The 26341-nt window shown below is 39.2% G+C and overlaps 1 protein-coding gene across 1 annotated transcript in view; it reads right to left on the minus strand.

Annotated features, from left to right (window-relative positions):
- Positions 1-21788, minus strand: part of LOC139728778 (protein zer-1 homolog) — a 45239-nt gene extending 23451 nt beyond the window's left edge. The window contains exons 1-10 of the mRNA XM_071639718.1: positions 21726-21788; positions 19322-20053; positions 18126-18275; positions 16546-17002; positions 14951-15094; positions 13469-13527; positions 11572-11634; positions 7992-8262; positions 5815-5905; positions 4601-4671 (exon numbers count right to left, since the gene is read on the minus strand). Coding sequence (XP_071495819.1) covers positions 4601-4671; positions 5815-5905; positions 7992-8262; positions 11572-11634; positions 13469-13527; positions 14951-15094; positions 16546-17002; positions 18126-18275; positions 19322-20010 — 1995 coding nt within the window. The 5' untranslated portion in view covers positions 20011-20053; positions 21726-21788. The remainder of the gene's footprint in view (positions 1-4600; positions 4672-5814; positions 5906-7991; positions 8263-11571; positions 11635-13468; positions 13528-14950; positions 15095-16545; positions 17003-18125; positions 18276-19321; positions 20054-21725) is intronic.
- Between the last annotated feature and the right edge of the window lie 4553 nt (positions 21789-26341).

The following is a 26341-nucleotide window of genomic DNA, read 5'->3' on the forward strand; positions in this document are numbered from 1 at the left end:
AGAAGCTCTCTTGAGAAGATCAAGCATTCCCCGTCCCCTGCTAGAAAATGGAAGCTTCCATAATCAGCCCAGAAAGATTTTGGAGGTACAAACTTGCACTTGTACACATTGCGAGAAAGCAATCAATCAACGCTGAACATTGCGTAGTTTAGAATCTTTATCGTGCTGGTGACCAGCTGGATGCTTCGGCATGTGTCATAACGTTATGTTTAGAGCCTGTAGGCCTCATAGCAAAAAGAGGGAGATTGAAAAAAATACGAATTCTGGTGGAAAATACGAATTTTGGAGCTGCTGAGTACTAATTTGTGCTTCGAAAGGTTGGCAGCTCTGTCGTATACGGAGCAGAATTTAACAGTTAGTCATTTCCAAATATAAAAGCAAACATCCGACATCTATTTTATCATCGTACGGAGCCGAATGTCACTGTTGTCCACTTGCGAAAGTGAAATGAGTCATCTGACAATTATTTCATCATATCGTACGGGGCCGAATTTTGAACGTCAAGGCAGACATCAGACAGTTTTTGTGTGTGTGTGTGTGTGTTTTGTTTTGTTTTTGTTTTGTTTTTTACCATCAAACGCAGCCAAATGTTACTATTCATTTCGAAATGTAATACACATGTAGCAAATATCCGACATTTATTTTAGCATAGTACGGAACAGAATGTAACTGCTATTCACTTCCAAACGTAAAAGCAATCATGTGACATTAATCATTTTGGCATCTTCCGGAGCCGAATGTTATTGCTATTTATTTGCGAAAGTACATAGCAATATAAATTATAAGCAAGCATCCGACATTTATTTAAACATCGTACGGAGTTGAATATTATTATCATTCATTTCTGAAAGTCGAAGGGAGCTGATTGTTATTGTTATATTTCGAACGTAAAACCGAATATCAGACATTTATTTTATCATCGTATATACGGAGTTATTTTGGTTATTCATTTCCGAACGTCACAACAAACATGCGTTATTTATTTTAGCATCTTCCGGAGCTGAATGTTGTTGATATTTACTCTTGAACATAAAAGCAAACATCAGACATTTATGTTATCATATACACGGAGTTGAATATCATTGTGTTCATTTCCGAACCATCGAACGCAGCTGAATGTATACTGTTATTCATTTCGAAATTTAAAAGCGAACATCCGACAGTTATTTTAGCATCGTATGGAGCAGAACATTACTGCTATTCACTTCTGAACGCAAAATCGTATATACGGAGTTGAATATTTTTGTTATTAATTTCCGAACGTCACAGCAAACATTCGACATTTATTTTAGCATCTTCCGGAGCTGAATGTTATTGCCATTTACTCTTGAACATAAAGGCAAACATCAGACATTTATGTTATCATCGTATACACGGAGTTGAATATTATTGTGTTCATTTCCGAACCATCGAACGCAGGTGAATGTTACTGTTATTCATTTCGAAATTTAAAAGCGAACATCCGACAGTTATTTTAGCATCGTATGGAGCAGAATATTACTGCTATTCACTTCCGAACGTAAAAGCAATCATCTGACATCTATTTTGTCATCTTCCGGAGCCGAATGCTATTGCTATTTACTTTCGAAAGTACAGGCAATCATCCGTCATTCATTTTATTATCGTAAGAAGTTGAATATTTTTGTTATTTATTTCCGAACGTCAAAGGGATCATTCGACATTTACTTTAGCATCTTCGGGAGCTGAATGTTATTGCTATTTACTTCCGAACGTAAAAGCAAACATCAGATATACATTGTATATTTTATAAACGTAGATACGGAGTTGAATGTCATTGTTATTCATTTCCGAACATCAAAGCAATCATTGAACATTAATTTTACCACCGAACGCACCTGAATGTTACTGTTATTCATTTCGAAATCTAAAAGCAAACATCCAACAGTTATTTTAGCATCGTATGGAGCAGAATATTACTGCTATTCACTTCCAAACGTAAAAGCAATCATCTGACATTTATGTTAGCATTTTCCGAAGCCGAATGTTATTGCTATTTATTTTCGAAAGTAAAAGCAAATATCCGTCTTTTATTTTATCATCGTACGGAGTTGAATATTTTTGTTATTCATTTCCGAACGTCAAAGGGATCATTCGACATATAGCCTACTCAAGCATCTTCCGGAGCTGAATGTTATTGCTATTTACTTTCGAACGTAAGAGCAAACATCCGGCATTTATCTTATCGTCTTACGGAGTTGAATATTATCATTCACTTCCGAACGCCAAAGCAAACATTCGGTATTTATTCCAGTATCATACGGAGTCAAATGTCACCGTGATTCATTTCTAAAATCAAAAGTAAACATGCGACATTCATTTTTGCGTCTTACGGAGCCGACTGTTACCGCTGTTCATTTTCAAAAGTAAAGGCAAACATCCGACTTTTTTTGTAGCCCGATTGGGCCACCGAATTTTCAGCAATGAAATTTTGGTGGCGCAGGTCGTTAAAAGTCGTGAATAGCGAGATGATCGTAACCGATGTCGATATGTTCTAATAATTATTGATACTTGAGTGATGAACGCATGTGCACAACTTCCGCAGGTGTACTTCTTTAGAAAGTAGCGAACAATCACGGCAGTGGACATCAGAGTGTGATTAAATCGAAAAGAAGCCCCTGAAATCGGAATTTGATGAAAATGGGCAAAGTCGGAACTCCATGAAATGTATTTTGATTGAGCGGTCAAAATAAAGCTTAACGGGAATGTGCCCTTGAATACCCTCGTCCACCCTCGTCCACCCTCGTCCAACCCGCGTCAATCGAGACGCAAATTCCCGAGGATGGATTATCCGTGCGGGCGGATGGACTCGTCCACTGAACGCGTATACCCGCGGGTACCCGCGGGGATACGCGTCAGTGGCCTCGTCCAGATCGCGGAAAAGCGTGACGTTTCCCGCGGTCGGCACTGTAGCCAATCCCACTTATCCCTAATGTATCACCACGGCCTTCTTGTCGGACCGAAGTATTAATATTGCTACACCCTAGTGGGCTTGCTTCAACTTTAACTTTACAACTACTACATCAAATTTCCTTGGATTTCACTGATGAAGAATCTTGGCCAGTTAAACGGCAAGTCCTTAGCCCTATATCTGTCACATACGCCGTAGCCAGACTGCTCAGACATTTTGCAGTGCTATAGACACAAGATTGTTGATGGCCATTTCTGATTATTATTATTGACATTAATGTGTCATGTTATACATCATTTGAAAGCTTATGGTCTAAACTTTCATTTTCCATAATAATCTGAGTGAGGGCGCACTTCAATTTTAAGTAGGACGCCCTCTTATGTCACATAATTATCAATGCAGACTTATTTCTACATGTTACCACCTCATTTTTCCACACAACATGAGCTTGCATCACAAAAAGTCTCATAGATGTTGTAGAGAATTTATTCAGCTTTCAAATGGTATGATTTTTTCATCAATAGCATCAGTACTTTTCATTTTATGAACGAAAGTCTGTGGCAATTACAACCTAGATTTCACACATTTTGTGTAATTTCTGATTTTGTGAGTGATGTAGGCCTGAAAATAGACAAAGCATGTTTGTATCTTGTCAAGCTGAAAATATAAATTGAATTGTGCTTTTTTTCTTTCAAATTTATATTAATCTTGTCCTATCATAATGCCATAATGATAAGATAATCTAAGGATAAAAAATGTTACTGAAAATATTCAGACGTTGGAGTGTCCATGCATTCCAGTTGATCATCATATGCTAGTCTACGACTTTCTACACTTTCCTTATTGAAACGGAATGAACTATCACAGCAGTCATTTTCTTTATGATAAACCTGCATTGAACTGAAGTTTCGCATAGTGACGGTTTCATCATGTAATAATAATAAACAGTCAAACATACCCCAACATCAAGACTGTACAGCTTCAGGCCGCCAGCAGGAAGCTACTGTAACCCTATTGCTCCTTACACCTGCCCCGCTGGCCCTGGCTAACTAGAGACCCATTGCACTGCTATTAGTGCTGCTTGCAACTGCTGCACCGAATGTGCAGTGTTCATCTATTCTTCAGATCATTTATGAGGCCGATATTACTGAAACTATACCCCTTCACAGAATTCAGAGATGTTGAAATCCCTAATCTGAATGTTTTCACTTCATGTTTTACTATTTTGACTTAGATAAAATAGATGAAATTGACCCACGTGTACGATCTTTTCATCGCTCGCGGCGATCTCTATTACAGTCTCACATATACAGATTCGTGTAAGTTCTCCACACATGGCAAAACTGTACACAATACATTGCAGTCTGAATGCAAATGAACATGGGCGGGGCCACCACAATCTCTTGGACTTTGAGAAAGCTTTCCTGATTGGTTAAAGGTGGGGAGGCTTTTTTCACGCTGGAAATCGTTTCCTTACACTGTCAGCCAATCACAAATGAGTTTATAGAGTGGTAGTGTCATAGCCTTTGAAGTAATCTGTCAATCAAAATAGGGCCGATAATATCGGCCGAAGCATTTCTATTGCAGTTTTTGGGCCGATTTAATCGGCCCGTGACAGAGATAGGGTTAAGCATGCTAAGAGTTAAAAGAGTCAGCCATTAAGCATCTCACCTCTTTGCACCTCAGGAAGAGACGCATGCCGTCTCCAAGGAGGAACATCTCACAGTTATCAGCCGTCTCGTCTGTGATTCACAGAGGGGAAAAAATCATCCATGTCCAAAACGTTAGGCCACTGGTCAGCAAGATTGACCAGCACACCAACAATTTATGACTATTTGTAGGCACAAGACAAGATGACAACACAGGAAAACAATCAATACAAGAGCAAAGTGCTTGCTTCAATGCCAAATCATCCTGAATGATACATACACCACCTGCTACACTGCATTTCACACAGCAGTTCTCAGGCTCCCCCCCCCCCCCCCCCCCCCCCATCAAGTCGACACAACCGCATCATGTTTTGGTCTGTTTATTCATTTATTCATCATTTATTTATTTATTTATTAATCTATTTATCTATTCTTTGTTTATTCGTCAATTCCTTCCTTCCTCATGTGATTCATTCATTGATTCATCTTTTTATTTATTTATTCTTTTAATTAGCGATTGCCATTATGTCAAAAGGTAAGGTATAAACTTCTCTCTACTTTGAGCCCAATTTTGGTTCTATACCATTGTTTATTTAAATTGCACAACTATCAAAAGCCTCTAACTTGCTGGATTTATAACTGTTCCTATAAAGTTGGTAACATGTGTGAATAATGTTGTACTTGGCAAGTTTTAGTGTTTTTTGTCTCCTGATTTCAGAAAGGGTTCATAAATTCAGGATAGTATAGATCCCGTAAGATTCAGAGTTGCCAATTTTGCGGCACTGAGATGATCACTTCTACAGCAAATTCCCGCAGGACTTGATGGGATATGCCACTGATCTCTATGGTAAAATATCTGGATATCTCATTGGACAATTCATGCTGTACAAACAGTTGAAACCGCCGCTCATACGCAAGTCGCCATGTTAACACACACACTCTTTAACCCGTTGAGGACGGTTTGATTTTGCTACAACACACATTTCCATAGACCCTTGCCCGAGTATACTCGGGACTCGTACTCAACGGGTTAATATGCTGTATGTGGACATGCAATCATTTTCTGGCAGAGATTGTCATCAAGAAAACGTGACGTCATGAGATCCGTACACAAAGTGTATGCCGACGTGCATGATAAGATGGCGGCATGGTGGCTTCAAAGTGACTGGCCAATGACACATCCAGATAATTCCTATAGAGATCAATGGGTGTATGTCCATAATGATGACCTCTGACCTGTGACATTCCACAGAGTACTCCAGGCTGTCTCCATGACCTCATCACACATGCCCCTGCCTAGACGCTCCTTGATCAGCTTCAGCATGCACTGAGGGAAGAATCAAACCAAAAATGCAGTATAGTCAGTGGGTGATTTCAAGTTCGGTGTTAGTGCTAGTGCTAGGGCTAGCCGCTAAATAACAGCGTTAAATCAAGCTCCAACACTGACGGTCAGATTAACGAGGCGATACTGATCAAAATTATCGATCACCAGCACTAGGTGTTGGAATCACAGCACCGCGAGCTCCACGGGAATTGCGCGACGAAAAAAGTGATGGCGCGTGATTACAGTCAAATATTAAAAGATGTAGCCAAAACCGCTTAGTTTAAGACATAGTAAGGAAGACGGATTAAAATGCCACAAATTTCATCCATTTCCCAAAACACAACTATCTTAATTTTGCTCCCAGGCTCAGATTTATATAGCCATGTCTGGAGTGTTCGTGTACGTTACGTGGGCAACCACTGCATTAGCATAGACTTTGCACGTAAGTGAATACGGGTCTCACACGGCAACGCTAACACCAGCACCGAACTTGAAATGAAGAAAATGATAATCCCTAGGGGCTAGTGTTAGTCAATGGGGAAAAAGCACATAAATCGCCAACACAAATGGCGGAGCTCGGTTCAGCAGACGACATTCAACACTGAGCCCAGCACCAACTACCGGAAATACGTCATAATTTTGAGGTCAACTACCAACACCGACGTGATTTCAAGTTTGGTTTTATGGCCGGTGCTAGTGCTGAGATAGCACTAGCACTAGCACCAAACTTGAAATCACCCAATGTACCATTGCCCTCAAAGGACAATGAAACCCTCATGCGGATTGAGGGAATGTAGTAATATTAGTAGAAAACATCAGTAATGCGAAATTTGGGGAAATTCAGATAATTTGTTTGAAAGTTAATTTAATCTTTAAAAAAAAAGTTTTGGTGCTGCCATTGGTGGATGCGAGGATTGCAACATTTTGTGATGTCACAAGTGGACACAAATAAGAATACACAGAAATGTCCACTTTTGTGGCATAATGAAAGAGCACTTGACTAACCTCTTTCAAAAAGCACAGGAAATATCAATACGCTTTAATAACATATTGCAATAATAGTTAATGGAATGTCAACTTTTTCCTTAACAGTAAAATCTTGCATGAAGACGTGGCAGCAACACAGCAGCAATGCATACAAGTGGCTAGCAGGCAAGAAAATATCAAGCTTCTTTGGACACTGTGACATCCCTTCACAGGAAGACTGCTTTGTAATGCCACATCCCTCTAAAAAGATTATGTGATTTCTCCATTAATTCCAAGGAATGTCAGCATTAAAATGCATTTTCCAGAAAAAAAAAGGGCCTTATATCATTTTGTGCAAGATACATCATAAGGTGTTGTATGTTAATTCGCACAAGTCTGTATGAGAAGGAATCAAATCACTAGTATGAATTACTATGTTCACGTCAATTTAATTATCGCTTTCTTTTTAATGATGAGGCTGTTAAAATGGGTTTGCTCTAGGCTCTACTTTCTGACATTCTCGTGTCCATTCAATGGCACGTAGTGCGACACCCTCATCATTCACAGCCAAAATTCATGGGACTTTGGGTGACCTTGCCTGACAGGACTACAGCAATCTTTGTTCATTTCTCTTCTCTGTACAGTATGTCCCCAAAAAAATTACAATCACATTTTCGAATTGATAACACCCAATATGATTGACTTGTCTAAATGCTACTTCAGGGTCTTAAAAAATATAACATCTTAGCTCTACTTTGCAGAAAACCCCATTCAATTTGGTTAAGCAGTCACAGAGAAATGTAGATTGTTGTAAAGCATGTCATGAGTCTGATTCTTCCAATCTTAGCACTTCAATGCTCTTGTGTGTGAATACAATAGACAGAACATGTTTGGAGGGAAGAGATTCCCGACATCCTCTACAGAATTCCTCATTTCTCTTTGACCACTGAAGCATATCGAATGGGGTTTTCTGTAAGATGTGGGCAATGAGTTATAGTTTCATACCCTGAATTTTGATTTAGATTGATTCACTATTTTTAAAGATATCATTGCCGAGGGTCCTGTTATAATTTTTTGGGGGCATACGGTATTAGAAGATGCCTCATGTGAGTTTGTGACTCACATTAATGATTCCAAGTTTGCCAACCAGCAGCTTTTGACTGCCCTCTACGTGGCAGACGATGGAATTGCACATGTGGACGTAGACCCTCTGGAGGAGTCCGTCTCGGTCCTCCATCAGCGCCAGCTTGACCAGGTTCCTGACCACGCGCTGGAACTGGAACTGGAAATCATCGGGGATGGTGAAGTTGAAGAGGGTCAGTCCGCAGTTCCTCAGCAGTGTCACACTCTCCGAGATATTCTCGATGGCGTCCAGAAGGCAGCTGATAACGGCCCTATCGCGGGAGGAAAGCATCACATATTCTTCATTCTGTATGCAAATTCTTCAAAATACTTCCTCATTGGTCGATAGGAGCTCAAACAAAGGCAAATGACTACCAGCAACAAAAACTTGTTCAAATTTTCCTGTTTAATACATGTATCTATGGAGTGTAATTCTTTAAAAGACTTTCTCACTGGTTGATTGGGTTTCAAACAAAAGGCAAATGACTCATAAAAACTTGTTCTACATACATCTGTTCTATTGATAATTCTTGTGGAGTGTGTATGCAATTTTTTTTCTAAATGCTTTCTAATGGGTTGATTATAGCTGAGATACAGTTAACTGACAATAGCCATGCCAACTGCTTCTATATTTTTTTTTTTGTTCTGTATTTGTGGAGCATGTATGCAATTCTTTTACACTATCCCTATCAGTTGAGTGGAGCTCAAATACAGATGACTGTTTGCCACTGTATCTTGTTCTCACTCTGTCTCTACAGTTGACAAGTGTCCCACTTGTATATACCCTACACAAACCTATGGTTTGTTGTAAATGCATAAAATTCGCCTAAACTGACTAGCACGGGGCAGTTAGATAGCAAGGAAGGTACATTAAAGGTATGGTACAGTATTCGTGGAGATAAGAATTGGGCTTTTAACTTTTTGCGAGATACCAAGAAAACACTTATGAAATAGTACAAAGCATACCATTTTAAGAGGAATTCAAAGTTTATTTGATGAAAATCGGGTTTGGAATGACTGAAACATCCAAAAACAAAGTAAAACAAAGTGATCATAATAAAGTGTGGGTCCCACACTTATTAGAATTGCTCTGTTTTGGATATCTCAGCCATTTCAAAACCAATTTTCATCAAATAAACGTTGAATTCCTCATGGAATTACATGCTCTTTCATATTTCTTAGGAGGTTTCTCATCATCTCACTAAAAAATGTTAGAAACCTGAAATTGGGTCTCAGCCAAAACTATACGATCCCTTTAAATTAATTTACTTATGAACACTATCTTTCAACATTTCACATTTTTCCTTCATATGCTATATCAAACCAGATACTGAAAGCTATAATAGCCACATTTTCACTTTTTTTTCACAGATTGGAAACTTATAGACATCTTCAGCCCCCCCCCCCCCCAAACAAAACACCACAACATACGAAAGAGCAAATAAGCGACAAACAAACAAAAACTTTTTTAAAAAGGTGATCATGCTTTAAAAGTTTCGCGTCTAAAGACAAGAGACCCTGGGGTCTAGCACTCACCTGAGTATCGCAAATTCACCTTCCATGCATTCTAGCAGACTCTTACCTGAGAACATTGGAAACTTGTGGTGGGGGGTACACTTGGAGCTTTGAGAGCTGGGGGCATGGTGTCCATTTGCATATTCCATCACACTGGGAAACTACCTGCCAAGTACACTGTACTTTATAGAATGTTGGACTTGGCAGTTTGGAAAAAAAAAAAAAGACTTAAAGCCCTTATCACTTTTTATTCTAGAGAAGAATATTACTGAATATTCCTTAATTTAGGGCCCCCTGGGGCCCCCTGAGGAAAGCATGGTGCCCATTCAAACACTTTGAGATCTTATCCCCCTAGGAATGCTACTTGCCAAGTTTGGTAAAAATCCATTACTCGGTATGTTGTTTTCAGCAAGAAGATGAAAATTTAGGTCCTCATTTGGATCCCCCCCCCCCCCCCCCCCCCCCCCCCCCGAGTCAAGGGGGGTGGGGCAGCCCTGATTCTGCCATGAATAAACTTGAAACAACAGTTATCAATATACTGACTAATTGTATTAATCTAGCTCAATCACTTACTGGTTCAAGAGAAAATCTTTAAGATTCCTTACTGGGGGGTGGGTTGGGCCTCCTCGGGGGCCCCCCAGGTGGGGCATGGTGCCCATTTGATGGAATTGAGATTCTATCCCCCTAAGGACGCTAACTGCCAAGTTTGGTGAAAATTCATTACGGGGTTTTCAAGGAAAAGATGAAAATTTACAATTAAGGCCCTAATTTAGGCCCCCTGGGGCCCCCCAGGTGGGGCATGGTGCCCATATGATGGGAATGAGAAGCTATCCCCCTAGGGATGCTACCTGCCAAGCTTGGTGAAAATGTATAATGGCATTTTCAAGAAAAAGATGAAAATGTACAATTTGGGCCCCATAAGGACCCCTCCCCATCCCCCCTCCCCTGGGTCCCAAGGGGGAGCACCCCTGATTCCACCATGAACAAACTTGAAACTACAGTCATCAATGTATTAACTTCGCTCTATCACTTCTGGTTCTAGAGAAGAAGATTTTTAAAGATTCCTTAATTTTGGGGGGTTTGGGCCCCTTTGGGGGCCCCCCAGGAGGGGCATGGTGCCCATTTGAAGAAATTGAGATCCTATCCCCCTAGGGATGCTACCTGCACAGTTTGGTGAAAATCGGTCATGGGGTTCTCAAGAAGATGAAAATGTAAAAAGTTTACGCACGACGAACGACGCATGATGGACGACACACAACGGACGCCGGACGAAGAGCTATCGCAATAGCTCACTTGAGCCTTCGGCTCAGGTGAGCTAAAAAAGGCCATTCTGTTCTAGAGCTTATAGTATAGTTGTGAAATATATTATAGCCCTAAACTCTAGCAATGACAGAACACATCAAGCAAATCAGTGCAGTTATCGTCACTCAGGAGTTTCCCTACTCAGACATACTCATTTTTACTTTACCCAGATCACCTAACACCGCAACAAATGAGTCCCAATGCAGAGTGTAGTATAGAGCTAACAACATTTTTGTTTTTATTCTACGTATCATATGCTGAATTGCCAAATAAATAAATAAATGAATAATAATAATAACAACAACAAATCGTAATTACAAGGATATTATGCTTTGCTATTGTGGGAGAGACGCCACTGAAAAAGCCTACATACACTTCAATTTGATTACTTATCTCCCTCCAAAACATAACCTGTATCATTTTTCTTTTTTGCAACATCTCACAACAGCATACCACATAAAGCCAACATAACATACCTATTACGTGAGCAGGCGACGATTTCCCATACACACAAACACGTACACACACACACACACACACACACACAAGCACACACACACACATCCAACCGCATATAGTTGTATATAAGATTGAAATGGGGCAATCTGTTGCACACATTTCAAAATTATCAGTATTACAGACTTCATCTGAAACTCAGATAATGTACCAATACTCTTCTACAGGACCTTCATTCCTTTTTCTCAATGTCTGAACAAAAACAAAACAAAGATGACCCATGGCAAATAATCATTAAAAAAACTCACTGTCTTCCTTGCTTGGTAAGCTGCTTCTTATACTGCCCTCTTGTGAGGTGGAACAAAGAGGCACTGGAAGAATCAAAAGAAGAAACATATCATTGTTAATTCAATTAGACATTGATAATGATAATCAGATCTTTAACTCTTTATGTGCCATGTTCGCACGCCCGACTGAGTCGACGGCGTGCCAACTTCGCATATTCCGCTCAAACGTACAAACACGCCCAAACCGATAGTTACATGTAAATAGCCAAATGCCACAGTATACAATGAAAGCGTTTCTGGCGATTCCGTTCCTCTCATGTTTAGTTTGCATTTTATGTGGTGATTGATTAGCAAACGGTGTTCCCTACTGGATTTATGTGTAAATTCTAAGTTTCTTTCACTCTTTTGCGGGAAAAAATCATTCCTTCGCAGTACTGTAGCTACTGGTCATTTGAAAGAATCAAACAATCATAGATTTGACATACAATTTACATCAAAGTAAATCTTGGCAGTTTTCCACAATTTTGCTCACTACATGTCCAGCTTGACAGTAATCTATATAAAAGTTACAGTACATAGCTTTGAAAAACAGAATGTTTTCTCAAAGTACGACTACATTGTTGTCTCAGAATAATGTGGCACACAGGGGGTTTCCAGCGTGGCACATAAAGAGTTAACACTGACCACTGAGGCAAAGCATGAGGACTTGGTGAGTGTAACCCTGTGATGAGTGCGGTTTAATGTCATGCCGACGACAGAGATACCAAGGACAGAGGGTGTGTGAGATTTTGTGACAAGTGCTGCCTGAGAGAGTGAAGCAACCTAGCAGGGAAGGGTGCGTCCCACCTCTCCGGGTAAGGAACTTAAGCATTTTAAGGCTGCAAATTGAGCAAACTGGAACATACTACATACTTGTCAGTTTATTCCGATATAAAGGAAAACTATATATCGTCTCTAAATGTGACTCTTCTGATTTAGGGAAATCTATGTTTTTGTGCTTTTTGTGTATTTTTGTGAGGCTCCTGAGGCATGGCCTTGAGGCACTCATATCTAATGTGTTAGACTTGATAGGTTTGCAATAAACTCCATTTTATAATGCAGTTTGAGTTGAAACAACAGCTAAATTACACAATTGCCTAAATATACCCTCATCTGCACTAGAATGTGGCGTTGATTAAAAAACATGGTGTACTTGGTTACACCAAGCGCCATGAGCGCCTGACTTGGCGGATACCGGCGCTATACAAGACTTCATCATCATCATCATCTTTCATGGTTGTGATATGACAGGAGTTTGAATTATAGTTTCGAGTTTAACCATGGTATAAAGTAATTGGCATCCTAAATGTAAGAATAATTTGAAGTCAAAACACTTGTAAGAATACTGGCCAGCATTCAGCCATTCTCTCCAGTATGAAAACTATGTGACATTCCACTGGAGACATGTGCCCACCAAGTGTGCTCATTAAACAGTGATTACTTCACTACAGATTAAAGGATGGCATGAAAGATACCAAAGTCATGCAACAAGAACATTTCCAAGATGCAAGACAACATTGGGTAATACGGAGGAGTGAAGAAATAGACAATCCAAGCATTGGAAGAAAAAAAGAAAAATTCTTATGGTTCATCTATAAGATGGACTTAGGAATCTCAGCAGTAAGTTCTCAAATCAGAATGCTGTAAATTAATTCAAACTAACTTAATTAATTCAAAATAAATTCAACACCTGCTTTTGTTTGAAGATGACTTTCAATTCAGAAATCATCGAGTTTACAGGTGTTAACTGAAAGCAATCCTGTAGACAAAAGAATAGTATAGTGAGAGACCATGTCCAAGGTTCTCCATCCTATATATTTACACTTTTTAATACATACTCCTGATTAAAACTTAAATGAAAGCAAGAGATAATCATTACCTTCCGGATATTTGAATTTGGTTGTCATGGGGATACCTCTTCATCGCTGCGATAATGCCCTGCAGAAAACAAGAAATACTTGTATTGTAACTGATTGACAAATTACCCTTTATTGATATTAATAAACAGCGATTATACAACACATACCAACCACCACTGGCCATCGCACAGAAGCTTGGTAGTCCAGTGGATATGACATCTGTCTAGCAATCAGGAGGTTCTTGGTTCAAGTCCAAACCAAGTACATACACATATGCCCATGAGTTGTTGTTTTTTTTTTCATTGCTACTACTAAAACACTGAATAATGTGTCTTAATTTACATCAATGAAGGAGATTTGTCAATCAGTTGCAATAAGGACAACTTGACTAAAGTACCTGTAGTGAATTTGCAGAAATGTTTGGTTACTGCCACTCAGTGCCAGTGTTAGGCAGATGTGTAGCCAGAAATCTCTCATTCACCCGTCTCTGGTTCTCCTACCCTTAGCGTCACTTCCTCCTAATATTGCTGAGGATTTCATGCGGCCACTGTACATGTAAGGTGGTGAGTCTTCTCGCAGTAGTTTGTTTGCATTGACAGAAAGATGGCACATGGATGAACACTACCCAGCTGTCGTTTTGGTATGATATTTTATGCAAGTCTGAAGTTGAAGTTTGGACTAAGTAGCTAAACATCATAATGGTGCCATGGTGACAATCAATACCTTCCCTATTTCTAGTATTCTCTCCAGAACTACTGTACAATGTATCTTTGCTCTCATTCACAGCAGAGAATCAAAACACGCCATCATTTTTGAAGTTGAAAAATATTGAGGGGCATTACGAATTAATGTTGCATAAGCTCCACGAATCTGAGCTACCACCACAAAGAAAGGGAGCAGAGGAGATTAACAAATAATTTGGACAAAGGCAGTTTAGTGACAAAACATACATCACTTGTATCCCATTGAGGATAGGCTGATTTTGCTACAACAAACATTTCCCATAGACACCTGCCCGAGTATACCAGGGACTCATCTTCAACGGGTTAATGGTGAGTCTGCTTCACAATGTAATATTGTATTTTATATTTTAACTATGCCCATTGTATTTGATACAAAATATGAGTCCTGTTCAGCCATGAAGTACAACTGTTATGGCGTGTAAAAGATGGAAGAAAAGAGTAATGTAGTCTATGTAGAAGTCATTACATTTACAATGCAATACTCAGAGCAACATAAAAGGTTACATTTATCACTGGTACAATTATAGGCCTAGTAAAGTGTAATCGTATATTCCACAGTAGCAGATGAGAATACATCGTGAAGCACACTAGAAGATGTTTCTACTTCGAACAAAAAGAAAATGTTTCCAGCTTTATTACTTTGAGGAAAGGTCTGAATTATCTCCCTCTACAATATACTCAGCTTCTAAAACGAATCTACTTTTCAGGGTTGCAAAAGGGACACATGAATTTTCAGGAAGGACACTGGTCTGTACTTACGTCCACTGCTCTGACGGGTACTTGACAGTTGATGACCCGCTGGATGTCAAAGTAGGCATTAAGGCCTTTCAGTAGGAAACCCCTCCGCTCTAAGTACAGCTCTATCGTAGTCAGGATCTGGTCCTCGTTGGCAAGACCCGCCACCTAGTCCAAAGAGATCAGATCCAAAATTTGAAACACACTGGAAACACAGCGACACTAGGATTAATTTCCTGCGTATTTTCTTCTAGAATGCTGAGGATTTTTTTTTTCTTGTCATGTTCTTGCACTTCACCACATTGTATTGCCAGAACGACAATGGTTCATCCACCTATATACAGCATGTGGCTTTTCCGACCCCTAACCTGCACTAGAGAAGAATTTGCTATATAACTGTATATTTGTACTTTTTTATTTTGTTTTTCTCTTACATTCCGGTCATTGTTGTACCCGTGCTCCCCTTCTCAATCTTAAACTCGTTTTTAACCGGGACCTACGCTCAACAAGCTCGCTTTTAAGTAGGTTCCTTCATATTTCTTTAGCATTCATTCACAGATTCCAAACTTAACAGATCGACCACTATTATGTTTTACATATTTGCAATATTCTATGTATGTCATGTATTTCATTTAATTTTGTTATATTTGATGTAATTTTTCATCGAGAAATATGAAAATAAATTGAAATTGAAATTGAAATTGAAATGTTTTGATGAGAAAGACCCAGTTGAAAGTATACAAGAGTTGTATCAGCTGATTCTGACTTGAAATAAAGGTTGACGATATCAAGCATCATTTGACTAAAGGCAAAGTAAAGAATTTCTTGGCTGTGTGAATTCATCACTATTTTGAGCACTTGCACTATTAAATTCATTCCACTTTTTAACCCAATTGCCTCCACATGGGCAAAACCTTTTTTTTCCTTTATGTACTCACTTTTTCTTGATAATTTGTGTTACACTTCATTTTGCATATCTTTCAGTAGATTAATAAACAAAATTATCTATGTTTATATTTTTTTTAGGGGGAGGGGGGTATCAGAATTCTCTAAAGTAGAGTGCTGTCACTGTAGGGCCTAATTGTTGTTGTTGGTTTTTTTTCCCCCAGAATTTGTAAGCTTTCTAAATACTTGAAATCTTTGAATCTTTGTTTCTCTCTGATATCTGCAAGTTCTTGTTAATTTCTTTTCTGGTTTTGTGTAGACACAATGGCCCGAATTCACAAAGGTGGTATAGATTTAAACCATGGTTTATGCAAATTTCTTCTGCATACAATTGACAGAATGCAAAAGACAATAACATCTAGTAACAAGCATGCATGTCAAAGATATGCCTATTTCATGCATATTTTAGACCATGGCCTAAATTTGTACCATGATCTACATATGTTTAAACCAGGTTTAAACCACCTTTGTTAATTTGTGCCAATGTTTTCAACCCAGCAAATCTCACTGGTAATGCAATCAAAATGTGCTAAGCTTTTTGATGTCAAGATGATAAATTCTGCACAGAAACTAATCCTAGGATTTGGTAGTTTAATCTGATCTGTAGAATCTATTGGAAGAAGAAAGACAAAGTTTCATGTAGGCATGAAAGAGAAACAAAGGATCCTCGTCACCTGGACAGCTGGTATGTGCTCCGCCTCGCACTCATCCATCCCAACCAGACCAAGGAAGTTCAGTTTATGCCTCAGTCCCTTGAGACCAGTGATGCTACTGGCAACGCACCCCCTGTCGTCCTCTTCTTCCGTCTCCTCCACCCCTTTTTTCCTTCTCTCTTCCATGCCCTGCTTCCCCTCTACTCCCTCTTGCCCACCAGCACCAGCACCACCCTCCGCCCCATCCCCATTGATGTCCATGGGTCGCTCTGGAGGCACCGATGCACTGTCTGTTTCATCCCCCTCCCTATTATCATCATCGCCCTCCTGTTCCTCCACCCCGTCAGAGTCCTCCGCCACATCCGAGACTAAACTGTCTGAAGATGCATCGCTATGATCGTCATCGCCGCCTTCGACTACATCCTGCTCTTCCATTGCATCCTCTGATTCTCTCTTGATGCCATGTCCAGGATTTTCACTGGTGGAAAAATGAAGTTTGCATTAGATACATATCATTTGTCTCAGGGAAGAAGAGATACATGTATATCCATGGTTGAAAGACCTGGGGGGCATTTCACGAAGGAGCTTGTCGGATGAAATATCTGGGGGGTGTTTCATGAAACTTTTTGTCAGTGATTTACACCGACAACTGTTAAAAGCTACTGAAATCCTTGCATCTGATTGGCTGATAGCAAATTTGTCGGTGAAAACCTCCGACGAACTCGTTGATGAAATGCCCCCCTGACAAATCTCTTTTATCCGACAAGTTTTGAGAAATTCTTTAGTCTGATTGGCCGATTCCTCTGAACTTGTCGGATATAATTGACTTGCCGGACATTTTATCCGACAAGTTCCTTCATGAAATGCCCCCTGGTATAGTGGGGATACCATAGAGTGGGAAGGCCGGCCCAGATTGCATAGTTTGAGAGTCCCTGAGCTGTGTACAGCTTCATCACTGATCTCTGGGTTAGTACACACACAGCCAAAAAATCTTGACTAGGGTAAACCCATATCGATGAGCGTACGCTTTGATGCATGTATCATATTTGCTGACAGCGCTATTTATGATTTTTGAATGTACCAGATGGACAGTGAATGAAGATTGATTCAATTGGACCATCCACTTTTCCCCACAGGCTACCAGGTTCTTTTACAAATTTTGCCTAGTCACGGGAAAAATCATTTATAATTGAAATGCCAGGATTTGCAGATTTCATGACAAAGTTTAAATCTGACCCACATCTAATATTCAAAATCCCTTGCACGGGTGTGTACTCAATCTCCAACTCTGCCTTATTTGTGATGGCTTTCGTATGGTGTCACACTTAAGAGGCACTATTTTTTTCCACACAATAGCAAGTTTTAGATATGCAACTCGAATGCTAACAGCCTCCTAGGTTGGGCAATGGACATTTTTTGCCTAATAGCATCATCTTTAGCACTCATGTTGGAGATCTAGATTTGCTATCATTACATCATAGAGGAAATATCTACTTGTGATATCATTTTTAGAACTACTTATCTGTGTGATTCATGACATAATTTGAAACAGTTTGAACCTTTTCAACATCCCATGTTTTGAGTCACCAACTCCGCCTTACTTTTGATCATTATCACTGGTATGATCTTTAATGTCGTTCCCAGAGAGATCCAGCGACAAGAGACTCGGCAGGCATCTTATCAGACGTCGTAGCATGGGCGTGGTCAGTTTAAGCATGTACCCTTCATTGTTCACTGAAATATCAAGATGCCTGTCAACAAACCAAAGAAGCAAACAAATAAATATAATATCAAAAAAGTTACGATATCAAAAAGATTTTCCTTTGTATTGCCATGGTTTCAAGCCAGTATTAAATAACATCAATATACACGCAAGGCACATACAAATTGTACTGTAGTGACTTACACCAAACTTGCATATTGTGTCATGTACCATGGCACCTAAAAATGTATGCTTTCAACAAAGCAAAAGAAATAATCTCACTTTTACTTGTACAAATTTTATTGTTTCCAAGCATTAATGCCAACCGAAGAAGCTTTCTGCAAACATGGCCCACATAAATTATTCCAATTTGGTTTGCTGTCAGTGAGCTTCCCAATCATATTGCAGTACAATTGTATCTAATCAGCCAAATAACGGAGCACCTATTACTTTGGAGAAATTTTTAAAGGTACTTTAGCTGCACTCATTCCTGTTACGCTCTTTCCATGGACCATAGATTTGATGTTGCAACAAGTTCATCACTGAATTACACATTTCTTCTACATGACACTACATGTATGCCAACAGTCAAACTTATTTCAGAAATATATGAATATCGACAATGAACATATATAGTGTTTGTATTGTACAGTGTATTAATATGAATTAGTTTTGGCAAACCTATGTGTACACATGTCATGCATAAAATCAAGGAGGTATGCATACCTCCTTGATAAAATACAGTAAATAAAATTGTACATGTGTATGCATACTTATGTATACAAACATATGTCATACAGGCACAGTGCACTTGCGCACATACATTGTAGTGAAAGCATCATATACTACTGTATGTAAGCTGTTAGTTTCCGGAGGGTTTAATTTTCGCGAATTTTGCAAATCACTGTTGGACCGCAAATCTAAGAACACATGAAAATGTCGCCATTATGCACTAGGCTAATTCAGTGCTTACATTCAGCCTCAGTGTCAAAATTGCACAAACAACATCTTTTCAAAAATGGCCGTGGCCTCTCCAATCGCAAAAATATCTGTACGCGAAAATAACAGCTTAAATACAGTATATATTCACACTACCTCAGAGCTGGCACAAGACAGAGATAGTCTAAACTGCTTGCAACGAGAACACAGTCATGAAGAACCAGAGACCTCAGTTGATGTTTGACTGGCTCAAGAAACGACAAGTCCCCATTTTTGACAACCTTAGACACATCCAGAGAAGTCAGATTTGGCAGTTGTTTGATGAGGCAGTGCAACTGCACCCCACTCAAGTCGGTGAAACCAATGTTCAGACTGCGAAGGTGCGTCAGTGGGAAGTCGAAGAGGGGTAGGCCATACTTCTCCAAGATGTGCCGGCATCTGTGCAGGTTAAGAACTTGGAGGGAAGTCAGTTTTAGAAGGTGTGGCAAGCACTCTTGGGAGAGCTGGTCACACTCAGAGACGTCCAGCTCAATGAGTTTGTGGTAAGAGAGCTGATGCAGACCATCGTCTGATATCGAACTCCTGCTAAGGTTTACTTTCTTGAGTTGGACTTTCCCCCTCTCACACAGCGCTTGCAGCTTTGAGTTGTCCAGCGTTCCCCTCCTAGCAAGAGTGTTTAAGATTCTGTCGCTGATGATGCTTGGAAGGTATGCGTCTTCCCTCAGCCGAACCACACATCCATCTGTATCCATCACACACACTGTCCGAAGGTCGGTCAGGGTGTATTCAATCATAAGCTCCAGTAGGGTTGGAGGACCAGTGTCTGCTTGGACACCCAGTGCCATACTGGATCCAGACTATGTGTTTCTGTATCCAGTTCTTGTTTGACTAGAAAGACACAACATATTTCAAAACAAAAAGGCTAATAAATATATTATCACATCATACTGGAACCAACTGAATATAGCCAAGGCTAGACTAAACATAAAAATCTAGATTGATGCACATTGTACTCACACTGATCTTGATGTTCACACATACCAGGTAGGAGGTAGGCCTACTGGAACTTCAGCCTACAAATGTAACTTATTAAACAAAAAGAAGTTAAAAATATCTTTGCTATGCTGATAGTGAATTTAAACACTTCATTCAAAGGAGCTGGCAGAAGCACTTTCTTGCTATTCATTCATAATTAGACTGTCCGTGTTATAAAGTTGAGAAATGTGATATATTCACACTTATGGGGGTCCATTTCTTATAAACTCAGTCATTTAAAGGACAAGTTCACCTTCATAGACATCATGTGGGTTGAGTGAATGCAGCAATATTAAAAGAACACATCACTTAAAGTTTGGGGAAAATCGGTCATTCCGTTCAAAAGTTATGAAATTTTAAAGTATCTGCGTAGTCACTGCTGGATGAGAAGACTACTACAGTGTATGATGTCATATCATGCATACCCATATAAAGAAAATAAAAATAGAATTTCACAAAACTTTACTTTTTGAATAAAGTGCATATATTTCTTTGACTTGTTACTGACATACATTGTATGTTAATATTAAGGGTAATATTATTCCCCCTGCCTTCTGAAAGAGAGAAGTCAAGTGTTCTTTTGTTATGCGAGAAAAGTGAAAATATGTTGAATTTTCTTTATTCTTTGTTTGTATATCGTTGTACTCATGTGACATCACAAGCTATAGTAGTCTTCTCATCCAGCCTTGACTGAGCAGAAAATTCAAAAACATCACTTTTGAACGGATTGTCTGATTTTCCTCAAACTCTCAATGATGTGATCTACTAATATTGCTGCATTCACTCAACCCACATGTCTATGAAGGTGAACTTGTCCTTTAAGTTGGATTTTTTTTTCAAACCCTGGTTGCAAACTGTTACTTTTTAGTCTCATTCCTCACTTTCTCATTTTCATGAACTGTTCTGTTCTGTTTCTTCTTCTTCGTGTGTACAGTTGTACTGTCCAACATCTCTTAGTAGGGGCCAACCGGACAGAATATTTGATGTAGATTCTATTGAGTTAAATATCACTTGTTGTGCATGATTGTTATATTGTACAGTATACTAATTAACCGTAGTTACGAGGTTCCATTCGTTACACTGTACTTGATTACTGTCGGGGCCACCCTGAATAGATTAATGACATGAGACCCAAGGTTAGACCCCTAACGTTAGATAATATTAGTATAATAAATGTATCGTCAATGAAGTGGATCCCACTTCTTTTTTTCCCCATGGCCATGATGATCAGATGATCATTTATCAAAATATTCTGTCAAGAGTCATAAAACCAATGGCAATATACCAGTATATTACTGAAGTACACAACAGAAATAGTCAAATTTACAGTGACAGATTGAAATGGGAATGAGACTGCCATACTCTTTATAAATTTACAAACAGAAACAATTAAATTAACATATCAGTGTCAATAATAATCGAAGAGAATTTTAGACTTTAGAGTGTAATAAAAAAGTCTCTAGACTCAACTTCATTGACATTAGAGTCTATAGGCCCTACATACAATGTAGTTAGCCAGGCTTACCTAACGATCACGTCAACAGGCTAGAAATCTAGCTACGTCAGAAGTCAGATCATCAGAATCAGACACTAAAAAGGTACAGCTATGTGAGATGATGCATCTTACGCCACTCCACAATCAGCTGACGAGGCAAAGACACAGTACAAAATACTGTAGAATTTTATGGTATAGGCAGTCTGCAGTCCAATGAGAGTCGGTGCCGTCAGTTCCAACGTTAGGCAGTAGGGAGGAAACACTGCTCTCTAGCTCCTAGGTTGACATCTTAAACTTTTCATTACTGTCGTTTGTTGTAGAGGACGTCTAAACGGCCGTACTGTGTTACTTGAAAGCACACAACACTTCACCACCATTCACATTGAAATCGTCTCGTACCTTCTAATTATATCTCCGAGCTCGCGATGTGTTTTTCTACGTAACAACTACATATCGATGGGTCTACCACCATCGCATCCGGGAATACCCATGCACAAAGTCTGTACAATATATTGACTGTGCACCCAAAGTGGTGGGCGCTTGATGTACGTATACACCATAGCAAACACCGGCTGAGTCACTTGGATATTAGACGACATTTCTGTACATGATTTGCGCCTGTTGCCAATTTGAATACGACAAAACGAAAGCAAGGACTTCCTAGAACATCACTGCATACTGTATTACTAGTATGCGTGCGCCGTGCTTGACGGGCACACGAAATGGCTATCTACGAAGCTAAGATCTCCTTATTTCGGCCAAAATCGCCAATGCGCCCTGATAGCTGATTTAGTCTGGGTGCCAAAGCCACTTTTTGGGCCTAACCTTGTTTTACCGTCCACCCAATGTTTTTTAATGGTTTCACCCTATTTCGAGGGTGCTGAATCCGAATCCGGATGATGCAACTCTTGCATCCTTGAGGGTTTTGAGATATTCAAGATGGCCGCCAAAATGGCCGCCCAAACCGGAAATTCCCATGTATTTCCTTCTAAATGGTGAGAAATTGAAAACAATTCATGGTTTTACCCTATTTCAATGGTGCTGAATCCGAATCTAGATGATGCAACTCTTGCATCCTTGAGGGTTTTGAGATATTCAAGATGGCCGGCAAAATGGCCGCCAAAACCGGAAATTCTCACGTATTTCATTCTCAATGGTGAGAAATTGAAAACACTTGATGGTTTTACCCTAATTCGAGGGTCCTGAATCCAAATCTGGATGATGCAACTCTTGCATCCTTGAGGATTTTGAGATATTCAAGATGGCCGCCAAAGCGACCGCCGAAATAACCGCCTATTAAAACCAGAAATTCCGATGTATTTCCTTCTAAATGGTGAGAAATTGAAAACACTTGATGGTTTTACCCTGTTTGGAGGGTGCTGAATCCGAATCTGAATGATGCAACTCCTGCATCCTTGAGGATATGGAGATATTCAAGATGGCAGCCAAAATGGACGCCATAACCGGAAATTCTCACGTATTTCATTCTCAATGGTTCAAAATTGAGAACAATTGATGGTTCTTTCCTATTCCGATTTCAAAATGGCCGCCAAAACCGGAAATTTCCACGTATTTCACTTTTTAATGTTTTTCAATATTGAGAACAAGTTTATTGATGATTCTCCCCTATTTCAATCACTGTGGTGAATGCGAATCTGGACGAAACCACCTTGCATCATTGAGAGTTTGGAGATATTCAAGTTATAGGCGCCAGTGCTCGCCAGAATGGTGAGAAATTGATAACAATTGATGGTTTTACCCTAGTTCAGGTTTTCGTCAATGGCAAAATCTAAACCCAACCATACTCTGCTGATAAACGAACGCATATTGTACATCCCAGTTTGAACTTGCTGTACAGTGAATCCAGCTTTACCGGATATCTTGGAGTTTGTAAGATACAGCTGTGCCAGGAATGAATCCTGCAAGACTACAGATGCGGTTAAATATTTGAAAGATTACACTGTTTCATCTACATATTATCATGGATATGCCTTGGACACTAACAATCAGAGGACAAGACATACCCATCTCGATCATATTGTGATAGTGATGTAGAGAAGTTTACTGAGATTCCCAATATTACCTGTTTTAATCCATGAACAGTTTTAATCATTTCATCCATGAACACTCACATTGCTTAATTGGTTTATACTGGTGGTCTTGATGACATTGTGAAGACAAGAGTTGGACATTTTTATAGTTCTGCCTCAAAATTTTCTTCAATATGATGTAATATGATATATATATATATATACATATATATATGGGGCGACAAACCTCGTATCTACAAAATGTTACGTCATGTTCAGGAGAGAAAAACAAAAACAAATGTAAAAACAAAAAGCAAACAAACATGGCAGCCAAAGCACTATAACAAATGAGAGAACCTTTCCTTTGACATGCCATGGTAGCTTCATTTTGGGGGTAAGACAGCTGGGGTTTGGACAGGACATCATTAACTGATTATCCGTTTAGCAAAAAAAAAAAAAAAATCATTTTCACTAAAATTTCAGATACAGGGTCTTGTCGCCCAAGCGACGATATCATACACACGAGGGGATGGAAAAATTACAGGTAACGCGCAGTAAAAAAAAATAAATAAAGATAAAAAGAAAACAAACAAACAAACAAACGACAACATGTAAGGTAATAGTTGATAGTCCAGTACTTACGAATATCATAATCACGCAGAGAGCTTTTGAAATTACCCTTATATTGATATCTACTATAGTCATGATAGTGGTCATGGATGCAACCATTTCTAGTGACGTAATCAGAATATGCCACAAGTTTCATAAGAGTACGCAGCGAGACTCATAAGAATACAAGACAAATTTCAACACCAAATACCAGCAGGCCATAATTTAAAATTACTCTTATAGCCAAAAAGGATTAACTTCACATCAGCCCTTATTGGCTACCACAGGCATTACTTTATAACAATTGTGCATAAAGAAATTTTCAGTCTTATCTTTGTGTTTGAACGTTTCAGTATGATGTCAATATCATTTTTCTTTCCATTACGTGTTGAAGTTCCGTTGAGACATATCGGAATATGTCAGTATACAATACCATTGTGACAGTCATTTTGGATGCCATTAATAATTGTTGGCTGATTTGACAAATTTGCTCAACCGAGTTGAATTAAAGAATACGGATTATTGCTTTTAATCACTCGCTTCACGTTATAGCACAATATTTCACAATTTATAAGAAAATGTCAAGGAATTTCCGTTTATACAGGACATTTTGTAAATATCTCAAAACCTTCAGCACCCTCGAAATGGGGTGAGACCATCAATTTATTTACAAATCTTCACCATTTAGAAAAAAATATTAACATTGGAATTTCAATTTCTGCCAATTATTTTGGCGGTCATCTTGGACATCTCAAAACCCTAAGGAACTCGCAAATGGCAACAACAAAATGTCGAGGGTGCTGAATAGGGTCTCAAAAATTTCAATATTGACAGTTATTTTGGCGGTCATCTTGGAATTCTAAAAAAAAAACCCAAACACAAGAGTTGCATCAACCAGGTTCGGATTCAGCTCCCTCAAAATAGGGTAAAACCATCAATTGTTTTCAGTTTTACACCATTTAGAACGAATTAGGGGGCCTACATGGGAATTTTCGTTTTTGACGGCCATTTGGGGGCCATTTTGGCGGCCATCTTTATCATCTCAAAACCATTAAGGATGCAAGATCTGTATCCTGCAGCTTCAAATTCAGCAAACTCAAAATAGGGTAAAACCATCAATTTGTTTTCAATTTTACAACATTTAGAAGGAAAAAGGGGGTCTACATGTGAGTTTCCATTTTTGGCGGTCATTTTGGTGGCCATCTTTATTATCTCAAAACCCATAAGGATACAAGAGTTTAGTCAAGATTCTTATTCGGCACCCTCGAACTAGGGTAAAACCATTAATAGTTTTTCAATTTCTCATCATTTAGAAGGAAATACAGGGGAATTTCCGGTTTTGGCGGCCATTTTGGCGGCCATCTTGAATATCTCAGAACCCTTAACGATGCAAGAGTTGCATCATCCTGATTCGGATTCAGCACCGTCGAAAAAGCTTCGAATTATCAATTGTTTTCAATTTCACACCACTAAGAAGGAAATACATAGGAATTTCCGGTTTGGGCGGCCATCTTGAATATCTCAAAATCCTCCGATGCAAGAGTTGCATCATGCAGATTCGGATTCAGCACCACCGAAATAGGGAAAAACCATCAAAAAACATTGGGTGGACGGTAAAACAAGGTTCAGCCTTTGGCACCCAGACTAATTTTAGACGATAAGACGAACCACGGGACTTACAAAGTCGCCAAGTCATTTAGATGAAAACGAGAAGACGTTAACCCTATAAAGCCCAAGGGGGGGGGGGGGGCACATTGTGCCCCTACCAGATTTTCATTTGCCATTCCTTCGCCCTTTATCCGATTTCAACCAAATTTGGTGACTTTTCCTAAAATCTTATTGCAAACATTTTGATACATAATTCAGCTATATTTGATGTTGCTGGTTGCCATGGTAACCATAAACTGACAACCATGTCAGTCAGATTTTGCATCTTTTTTCTGTCCCATTTTATTTAACAGCATTACAGTGGATGAAATGGGTGTTTCTTGGCTGAAATTTGTTGAA

The sequence above is a fragment of the Diadema antillarum genome, unplaced genomic scaffold, assembly GCF_040938485.1.
Source record: "Diadema antillarum isolate AM-2024a unplaced genomic scaffold, OU_Dant_1.0 seq00000197_RagTag, whole genome shotgun sequence".
NCBI lineage: Eukaryota > Metazoa > Echinodermata > Echinoidea > Diadematoida > Diadematidae > Diadema > Diadema antillarum.